The 10,924-nt window shown below is 37.3% G+C and overlaps 1 protein-coding gene across 1 annotated transcript; it reads right to left on the bottom strand.

The window, feature by feature from the left end:
* Window positions 1-9,113: 9,113 nt before the first annotated feature.
* LOC138899031 (uncharacterized) lies at window positions 9,114-9,587 on the bottom strand. Its single transcript, XM_070185143.1, has one exon. The coding sequence runs from the start codon at window positions 9,585-9,587 to the stop codon at window positions 9,114-9,116; it is 474 nt and encodes a 157-aa protein (XP_070041244.1).
* Between the last annotated feature and the right edge of the window lie 1,337 nt (window positions 9,588-10,924).

Genomic DNA, 10,924 nt, shown 5'->3' with positions numbered 1-10,924 from the left:
GGATTCGTGGTTAGGATAGACATATACCTAATTGCCTTGCTTGGTTGATTTACAGGAATTATAAATGCGTTCTTGTTGATTCTCACTCCATAGACATATAGGCGTTAAGTTAGCTGGAATAGGCGAGTAAGAACTCGACAGATTCTTATGAGCAATATTAACCCTGTCAACCAATAAGCTAGATAAATTAGTCGGTCAATTCAATTGAAGAATACAATAGGATTGTTAGATAGACCATAACCCTAGATCGTTTTCATTACATTGATATCATTAAAATCTGCTCTTTCTCTGTTCAAAGTTTATTATTTATATTTTTCTTATTTAATTAGTTGGAATAAAATATTTTTAGATTTAATTCTTGTTTAGATAATTAGGATAGTCTAATTTAGTTAATAGTTAATCATAAGTCCTCGTGGGTTCGACATCCGACTTTTAGTCACTTTTATTACTCGACGACCGCGTATACTTGCGTGAGTGTGTTTGGTCGCAACAGTGGGGTTAGAGATAACGAAGCGTTGGTACAATCGTAGTGAGCTGTAAATTAGTGCCTGCTAGAGTAGTTTGAGAGAATACGTCTAGTAAATTGTGGTAGTTGCTCGAGAGAGAGCTACGACAACTAAAGTACTCACGATTGGTAGAGAATACTTAGGCGAATTTATATAAAGCGTAGCGGGAAGGATTCCGACAATTGAGAAAATAATAACTCTAGACCTCCTTAGGCTTGTCTCTAATTTTATCCTTGTTAGTTGATAATTTTACTGCTTTATAATATTTGTTATTTAATTAGTAGAAATAAAAATTAAATCTTTATAACTAGAAAATTATTTGGACTTGTGTTTCTTAGCAATATTGAACAACTGTAGCTAAGCCTTAGTTTTTTGTGGGATTCGACTACGAACTTGTAAACCAGATTATATTTACAACGAGCGCTTAGTCCTTTTTATAAGGCATAGTTGGGAGTGATCAAATTTTGGCGTCGTTGCTGGAGAACTAACGGTATAGCTGTAGGTGTACATATTGCTAGGTTGCAAGTTTGAACTTTTATTTTTGTTTTCTCGTATTTGATTTTTTTAATTTTTTTTGTTTTACTTATTGATTTTAGAAACATGGAATCTTGGAATTATGAGAGTTTTGATGGTTTTAATTGTACTTTTGATCCTCCTTATGTATATTGTGGAGGAAATCACCAATGGCATAATTATCAAAATATTTCTGAGAGCGAGTTGTGTGCACCAACTCAATCTTATGTGTGGAATGTGTGTGATATGTGTGGTGGTTAAGATGATCACTTTAATGGTTGTGCTTATATTTCTTATCTTCCCCCAACCCCTTACTTTGATGGTTTTTCATTTTCTTGTAAAGGTAATACGAACAAAGAACCCAAGGATGAGGACTTGAAAGAGATCAAGGATATGCTAAGGTGTCTTGTGGAACAAAATAATGAGCAACAATTTCACATACAAAGGCAAGATGCTATAATTCGCAACTTGGAGGCACAAGCGAGTCAACTAGTTGAAACATTTAATGCTCAACAAGCCAATATTGTGGATAGTAGCCAAGAAGAACATGAATTAGATACCAAAATTGAGGTTCTAATGGAGGAAGTCAGAGTAAAACAACAACAATCAACCAAACTAGAATTTGAGGATGTCGATATTGTAGAAGAGATACTATAGTCAACCAAGGATATTGAGGATACATATTTAGTTGACTCTAGTGTCATTGGTGTTGAGAATGTAGACAGTCCCAATGTTCATATAGTTGAGCGCATTGGTCCACACTCCAAGCATTTTTCTACATTGTGTTTGGATGATGATATAAAAATATAGTCATTTGAGCCACTTGAGGAGTCAAGGAATGAGGAATAAGGTGACTGCATTCTGGAATTCATCTTGCTAGAAAATCGGGATTTCACACCTCATCTAAAGGCCAAGAAGTACAGAATACTATATTGTTTTATTGGGCCAGTTAGATTCATTCCACCACCCCAGGAGCATAATCATTATCTTGAAGTAAAACTTGGGGTCTAATTCATAAGTTCGAAGTTGAGGCAAAAAGTGATTCATGTGGTGCCGTGACGTTGAATCAAGCGCTTGTTGGGAGGCAGCCCAATTTTCTTGTTTTCGTCTAGTTGTCATTTAGTTTTTTTAAAAAAAAAAATTAGAAGCAGTTCAGCGCCCAGCTAGGCATCGGGCGCCAATCAAAACAGCAAAGGCAGATACAAAAATGCACAACTGTCTTCTTCAGTGCCAAGCGCGGATAAAAATGCACATGTAAGTCCCCTACCCATTTTACCCCAAACACGTCACCCCACCCAATAATAATAAAACATTACCCCAACCCGACCCATCTCACCCCAAATCCCTAACCCCTACACGCCTAGTTCCCCCCTCTCTCTCTCTTCTGAATCCCTTTTGCCCCTGCTCCCTGCTTCTTCTATCTCTCAAGCACCAGGTGAGTTTATTTTCTTCTCTTATTTTCGTTATTTTCTTGTTGTCTTCTATTCTCTTTTTGTTTTAATTACTTCTTGATTGTGTATTATAGTTGTTTTCTCATCTCTCACACTTATTTCCCCACCCAACTTCGCATAGCGTAGAGTGTTGGCAAGTGTGTAGTGAATAATATGTTGTTTTGGCGTTGTTAATTGACTACGAGGTGGGAAACTCAAAGTCCCACCACCTCGTTTAATTTGGGAGGGTATGGCACTTGTCCAATGGTTTGAAAGGCTTGAATGAAATTGTTGTGCACCAAGTGTTCGATGAAATTATTGAAAGAAAATAGTTGATGGCCAGCGAAGTCTGAGTAGGCAAGCATTATTGTTGGCACTAAGGTGTGAGTGTGGGATATTAGAGAATAATGTCGTGCACGAAGGTTGTATGTATGAGTCTATCTGTGTGCACTTGTCGTGTATTGTATTATTTTTTTTCTCTTTTGGTGTTTCATTAAATTTTAGTGTATCATAATTGCGTGGGTAGTGACTCGGGGCAAAGAATTCTCTGATCATTCTACTTTAAAGGCCCGAGTGCAGTGCGATGCATTATATTGTATGTGCTGCCATTTTTAGTTTTTATTATTTATTTTTTATTATTGTATTATTCTTGTAGTGTTGTTTTTTATTTCTCTAGGAGTATAGGAACTAAGACCATCGAAAGAAAGCAAAAGCAAGTGAGATGGTTAGAACTAAGTGTGGGGTGCCCACACAAAGAACCAAGTATGGGAGAAGTCTAAGTACCCCATGAGATGCTAATGCTTCGGCCTTTGGCCTACTAAGAAATTTCTTTTACCTTCTTGTATTTATGGGTGTACATTGGGGACAATGCACAATTTTAAATGTGAGGTGAGGAGATTGTATGGGTGACTTTCTATACTATGTTAGTTGTGTTCGTTTAACTTTAAAAACAAAAAGGGACCTTTCTTGACGATGGATCTTTTGGATAATTTTCTTGAAGGATTAAGGTCCAATGAAAAAACTCAATTTTTTTAGTCGTAGGTAAATAATAACGCTCTTGGTTTTTCTTTTGGCATCAGTTCTTTTTCAGGGGATATAACTTGAACTAGGTAATTTTTATTTTTAAGAAATTGAGGAAAGAAAATTTGAGTGCTATTATGTGCCTTTTGATCTGTTTGATGCTAGCATAGTTAGGCCTTAGCATGCAAATTACCTTCCTAACATGTTTTAATAAAAATTGATACCGTGAAAGATTAAATAGCATGTCTGTGACACTTTCTCTCAGTTACTTGAATCATTGTTCATGTAGTACTTTATTGCTTAATACTTCTTGACTTTATGATTACTTGCTTAAACTTGAGAGTTGGAATGAAACCGTCCCGACTGGGGTCATGTGCATTGTGTGATGTGAGGTTTCGATCACATTTCTGTGCTATCATGTATTTGTCTAGAACGTGCCCTGTGTGTTAGTCGAAGCGAAATAAGTAAGTTTTGTGAGTCTAGGAGATGATGTAGGCGTTTCTTTGATTGTCCATTGAGCTATTATGCCACCATAAATAAAATTATCCTTAGATATCTCATTTGAGCCTATAAGATTTTTCTTTAGCACTCACATTACAAGTCGATTCCCATTTTGTTCTTAATTAGATCGTTTCGAACCTTTACCTCTGAAATTACTTAAGTCGCAAGAAAAGTAAGATGAGAGTTGGGGTAGCTTTTGAGTGAAATCATAGAAAAGCCAAAAAGGTGCTTGTATGTTTTGGAAAATCATTAGCCGTGCAGCCTAAATTTATGGAGAGTGTTGAAAAAAAAGAAAAAAAAGCAAGGAAAATACAAAAAAGGAGAAAAATAAGTATATAGAAAATGCACCTCCTATTCATCGTGATTCGGGCTAGTGAGTATATAGATGTGCTTAAATAAGGAGGGCCAAGTTGTATATGGTTTTGTGGCATTGCTTGAATTAGTCATAAAGAGTGTGTATTTGAAAGTTAAGTGTAATGTATTAAAGTGATTAGGAGGGTTAGTCGCTATACCCAAAATATATCCTACCCGTCCCTTATCCTACATTACAACCAGTAAAGACATAATTGATCTTAGACTGTGCGAGCTTAGATTAGTGAAGATATACACTACGCGCAAGCCTATGGTACAACCACAGAGTGCACATGAAATTCTTTGTGAGAGTGAGTGGTTCTTTGTTCATATATGTGATGTCCTTAAATTATATTTGAATGCATATTTGAATGTGTGGACGAAATATACTCTTATTCTTTGGTGAGGCACATGATTCCATGACAGATATGTGACGTTATTAAACATCTCTTGTTGGGTGAGTGCACGAGTTAAGAGTGCTTATTGGCGATGAGTCGGTCTTTGAGGTTGGGTGGTTATGGGCAGGTAGTTTGAGTGTTTTTAATTGGTCACTAATATTCTAGAACGTGAAAGTTGGGAAAGGTATAAATGTGTATGCAAGGGCTTAATTGTTGATATCAACCATGGTCATGAGCATAGTGTGTTGAATTTCCAAAGGTTCCTCTATTGTATGACGTCTTGCGTGCATTGTTTGGTTAGCAAGATTTTAGGTTGCTTGAGGAAGAGCAAGAGCTTAAGTGTGGGGTGGTGATGTTAGGCTAAAAATTCATGTTTTTGTATGTAATTTGCCTTGCATTATACCTCAATCTTGTTAACTTTGGTGTAAATATTTGTGACTCGAGCTTAATAATGGTGTTTATATGTGTAGGCGTCAATTTGAAGTGATTTGGCGAACTTGCATGCAAAGTGAAGTAAAAATAGAAATATTTGGAGGGAATATGAGTTTGGTGCCCGGGTTGGTGCCATGCGAAAAGCGAGACCGCTAAGGACGGGTTTCACCCTACACGCCCCCAACATGTATAAAAGGGGTTCTAAACCTAGTTTTTAGAGTAGAGACGATTAGAGAGGCAAAGGGATCCGCCACTCTTGAGGCAAGAACACTTTGGGAGGCAAGAACACCATAGGAGCAAGGAAAGGGATTCGACTTCAAGTTTTTCCCTCTTTCTTCTTCTATTTCCTTTATCGGTTATGAATTCTAGTATTGTAGTTATGCATACTATTATGAATAGCTAATTTGTTATCTAGAGTTTTGATAGACCCTTTAGTAGGATAAATTCGTCTTATGTTTTTAGATAATTGAGCCGTTGGATTCCTCTACTTGTTCAACTATGTGTTTATTGTTGTTGATAGAATGGCCATCAATTAACTGTGCCTATTTAGTTTGTATATTGCTCGAGAAAAAGTATGCATTTAGCTAGTTGTTGAACAATGTCACTCCTAACGTATGTGAGATCAATACAGAGGGGTTAAAGGTGGGATTAGTGATAACAAGCCTTGGTGCGATCGTAGTGAGCGGTAAATTAGTGTCAGCTAGCATAGTTCGAGAGAATACGTCTAGTAAATTGTGGTAGTTACTCGAGAAAGAGCTACGACAACCAAAGTACTCACGATTGGTAGAGAATACTTAGGCGAAATTATATAAGACGTAGCGGGAAGGATTCTGACAATTGGGAAAATATAACTCTAGACCTCCTTAGGCTTGTCTCCAATTTCATCCTTGTTAGTTGATAATTTTACTGCTTTATAATTTTTTTTTGGCAAATATTCTACTAGGTTATCACCTAGTAGCTGTTATATATAACAAATTCCAAATTGGGTAAAAATAACAAATTGTTCAACAAATAAACAATACGACATAGAGATCCAATGGCTATTGCTATCATGTAGCAGAAGCATAATGAAAATTGAAAAGTACACAAATGTTAATTTAAAACATCCAATTGTTACCGATGACAATGAATTCACATTCCAGTTGCAAACAATTCCTTTTAGAACTTCTAAAACTCTCACCCGGTGCCTTTTGTTGCAATCCAAATGAATAGGTATGTATAATCCATTAGTTGTGAGGTAGATCAGCTTGGACATCTCAAGTTTGGGCCTGCATTACTTCAGCAGCATTGTTGCTTCACTGTATCTTCAAATGGTTTTCCAGTGAGGACTGTGCATGCAGTTGATGAATGCAGCAAAGTCATAGTATTGCGAGCTTGAACTATTAGGACAATGTAGTGTTCTCTCATCTCCAGATTGAGCATGTGTGCATACTAATACCACTGGACAATGATAAAGCACTATACTATAGAAATATTCAAACAACAGTTTTGTAGCATGCCATGTAAAACCACAAGGCTGACCATATGTGCAGCCTTATACTTATGTTGCAGCAGATCATTCCTCTTGCTGAACATAAGCAGCTGGCAGTTGTTGTACAGAAGCTGTGAGTCTGTTTTTTCCTCTTTTGTAGTTATAGGTCTTCCCTGTTGGTAACTCCATGTTGTAAAGAGTAATGGCAGTACGTTTTTCCCCTTTGATGCATACCGAATACAGTACTGCATGCTTTGTGATATAAGGTCAATATAGTGTTCTCACATCTCCAGACTGAGCATGCATGCACACTAATACCATTGGACAAGGACAAAACACTATACTATATTAATACCAACATGAAGCAGCAGTTTTGTAGCATTTGGTGAGAGCTGATGTACTCCAGTTGTCATTTCGATCTTTTGTATACTGAGAGCTGCCTTGTTTAGTAGCAGTTTACAGCTTGTGTGCAGATACAGTTGAACCATTGCTCTAGTTCCAGAAGTCCAGTATCCATGTTGTTGCGCACTATTGTGTATTGAGAGCTGCCTTGTTGTTAGTAGTTGATAGTTATACAGAAAGTGTGATGATATCTTCTAGCTCTGTTGATGTTATATGTTGCAGAGGCAGTGCTGAAATATTGCTACAGAATCTGCTTCTTACTGAATTTGAATTGTAGACAAGTATTGATGTGCTTATCTGCTCGAGTGGCCACACTATTCTATGTTGTTCTCTGTTTGGTACTTGTACAAGGAAGCAACCAAAATTAAGAATGGGGTTGTGTGCTCCCAGGTATGTGTCTTTTGGGAGCACTGAAGAGGCTTGGCTTTACACTTTCTCCACTGATGTAACTTCTTCTAATATCTGATTCAGGGTAGCATATTGCTGATTGATTCTGGCTGCTTGAGACTTAGCAGAATTGCAGAACTGCTTCCAGTTTACAGGTCCTGAGGTATTGCTATATGTGTTGATGATGTGCTATTTTAATTAGTTGTTATGTTATATGTTGTAGCAGTAGTACTGATCTATACTGCTGTGATTTTGGTGAGTGTTCAGAAATTTCTCCAGTATTGACTCATTTCCAGCTCCTGCAACATATAACAGCCAAATAAGAGGGAGAATTCTCCAATATGATGTGTGTTTTGGTAATTAGCTCCATTTCATGCCTATGTCTGGCTCCTTGCTGTGTGATGATGTTGTAGTGAGTGTTTGTACTGTTAGCACCCCTTAGTATAATTGCCTATTGGCACTCTCTGATGCCTACACACTGAAGCATACACATTAAGGATTAATATGGTGCTCCCAGATTCCTGTGTGTGCTGGGATCTGTGAAACTTATTGGTTGGTGAGTGATGGAGATTATCTGTTGTTGGTGATCTTTTGTTGATCTCTTGGTGGATATATTCAAGTTATTCCCACACTGGTTATGTTTCTTTGTTAATAACAGACTTGTTGCCTTGTGTATTTATAACAACTAATATATATCCCTGTAATGTGGCACTGATTATCTTAATCGGTGTGGTAGACCCTTTTTGCTACCTTTACCCTAATTTTAGGGATTTGTGATTTGTCCATGTTGATGAGTGTCTTTGCTACTAGAGGCAGGCTTTCGAACGAGTGAAAAATGGAGTTACTTGCAGAAGAAAAAACCAAGCTAGCTAATAGGTCAGCAACAACATTTCCTTCTCTGAACACATGTTGAAACTTGACATTGTAGTTGTTCTTGATATCTTATTGTCCATGGGCAGTCCCATTCTTCTTCAATGACCTTTTTCATTAGTAGAGAGTCAATTTCCATGATTAGAGGATGAAGCTGTTTATTCACACAGTATAACAAGCCATGTAAAATTCATTTTGCTTCAGCAACTATGTTGGTTGAATGACCTATGTCTGTAGCTTCATCATATAGCAAATCTCCAGCACTATCTCTTATGCAGTAGCCATATGAACTAGGGCCTGGGTTTCCTTTAGATGCTCCATCAGAGTTGCATTTGAACCAGCCTGCATTGGGCAACTGCCAGATAATTCTTCTACTAATTACATAAGGCTTGTAGCTCTCAAAATATTTGATCATATCTGTCCACAATACTGAAATGTTTGTCAGCCAAGGATATCTAACTCTTGCCAGGAAGTACAATGTCTTGTTTACTTCATGTATTACACTCTTTTCTGAGATAGCTCCCCCATGTTTCATCTTGTTTCTCCTTTTCCAAAGTTCCCAAGTTATAATGGCAGGAGTTGCTTGGAAGAGTGGCTTTAACTTTAGGCAGCATAGTTCATTCCACCATGCTCTGATGACTTGGTGCACTTGTACCATGTTTATTATAATTCCAACTGGTTATAAGAAGGTTTTCCACACTCTGTCTGCTGTTTCACTCTTCAGGAAGAGGTGTTGGTAGGAGTCTTCATTTGGAGATGAGTAACACCAGCATTTAGAGACTATAATGTATCCATTTCTTCTCCATAAATCATCAGTGGGGATCTTCATTTTTCATAGTCTCCACAGAAAGAAAGATATTTTGAAAGGTAAACCTTTTGTCCACAAGTTGCAAAATTCTGTGTTATTTGCTACTCTATGTCTCATAATCCTCCATGCACTGTTAACAGAGAACTTGCCAGATGTTGTTGGCATCCATTGAGGAGTGTCCCATTTTTCGCTAGTCTGATCAAATGGCACATTGTGCCTGATGTGGTCTGAGATATCTTCTGGAAAGTTTTGATCCAGTGCTAGATGATCCCAGGTATTACCATTCCTTAATTCTGCTACATCTTGTATTTCTTCATTTATGTTGAAGTTTTGAGGGAGTACATGATATAGAGGTCCAATGCCTATCCAGTTCTCATGCCAAACACTTGTGTTACCACTATTTAGTTCCAAGAGAATTTCATGTTCAATCTCTTCTCTTGTTTCTAACATTTTTCTCCACACATGGGATCCTTTTCTGAACTGTACCACAGCATGCATTTCTTTTTTGTAATATTTGTTCCACATGAAATTAGACCATAATGATTTGTTGGTTCTGAATCTCCATCATAGTTTTGCAAATAGTGCTTTGGATACATCAAATAGTGACTTTAACCCTATTCCTCCATCCTCCTTAGGTAGACACGTGTTCAACCACTTGCTCCAATGTCTGCTTCTTCCTTCTTCCTTTGTGCTCCAAAAGAATCTGGCAAAAGTCTTATGCAAGTGCACCAGGAAATTTTTAGGAGGATCCATAACTGAAAGAATGTGAGTAGTTAGGCTTTGTAGCACATTTGATATAAGAGTTGTATTTCCTCCAAAAGAAAGTAGTTTCCCTTTTTAAAACTTGTAACACAACCAACTGAATGAGCTAGATTCCTTGCCACTTTGTCATGTGTGTAATAAGAGCTCTTGGACTTGTTTATCGACTGACCGGATACGTGTTCATACTGCTTTAATACCTCAACAACTTTCATTAAGGAGTATGGATCAGAGGATGAGAATATCATTGTATCATCAGCATATGCTAGGTGATTCAAAGGATCTGTCCACTTAGGCATTCCACATTCTATAAACTTCTTATCTTTAAACAATTTTGTTCAGTGAGCTTGATAAGACCTCTGCTGATAATATAAACACTGATGGGAACAAAGGGTCTCCTTGCTTGATTCTTTTGCTGGACTTAAAGAATCCTGAAGCTTGACCATTGATTAAGACTGAGTACCAGTTGTTAGCAATTAAGTTCCATATCAGTTTGAGGAAGTGTTCAATAAATCCTATTTTCCTCAACACATGGATCAAGTAATTCCAAGACACCCTGTCATATTCTTTTGCCATAGCAAGCTTGATAACCACATTAGCTGGCTTGCCTCTCAGTCTGATATCAGTGACTATCTCGTGAGTGAGTAAAATATTTTCAAATATGCTCCTTCCTTTCACAAAGCCAGATTGGTTGGGAGATATTAGTGATGGTAGAATCTTCTCCGGTCTGTCATGTACCACTCTTGAAATTACCTTATTGATGAAATTGCTAAGACTTATAGGTCTTAGGTCTGAGAATGTTTGTGCTTGCTGAACCTCTGATGAAATTGCTTTATAATATTTGTTAGTTAATTAGTAGCAATAAAAATCAAATCTTTTTAACTAGGAAATTATTTGGACTTGTGTTTCTTAGCAATATTGAATAATTGTAGCTAAACCTTAGTTCTCTATGGGATTCGACTCCGGACTTGTAAACCGGATTATATTTGTAACGACCGCTTAGTCCTTTTTATAAGGCATAGTTGGGCGTGATCATGCACGCTTAGTGCGAGAAAGTTAAAATCTTTTTCTTTTTC

The sequence above is a fragment of the Nicotiana tomentosiformis genome, chromosome 9 (assembly GCF_000390325.3).
Source record: "Nicotiana tomentosiformis chromosome 9, ASM39032v3, whole genome shotgun sequence".
In the NCBI taxonomy this organism is placed as follows: domain Eukaryota; kingdom Viridiplantae; phylum Streptophyta; class Magnoliopsida; order Solanales; family Solanaceae; genus Nicotiana; species Nicotiana tomentosiformis.
Note: the sequence above shows the minus strand (reverse complement) of the source record. Positions and strands in the feature narration are given on the sequence as shown.

Excerpts from the sequence above, each read along its gene's own strand:
- LOC138899031 (XM_070185143.1), bottom strand. The coding sequence starts at position 9,587 with ATGCATGCTGTGGTACAGTTCAGAAAAGGATCCCATGTGTGGAGAAAA.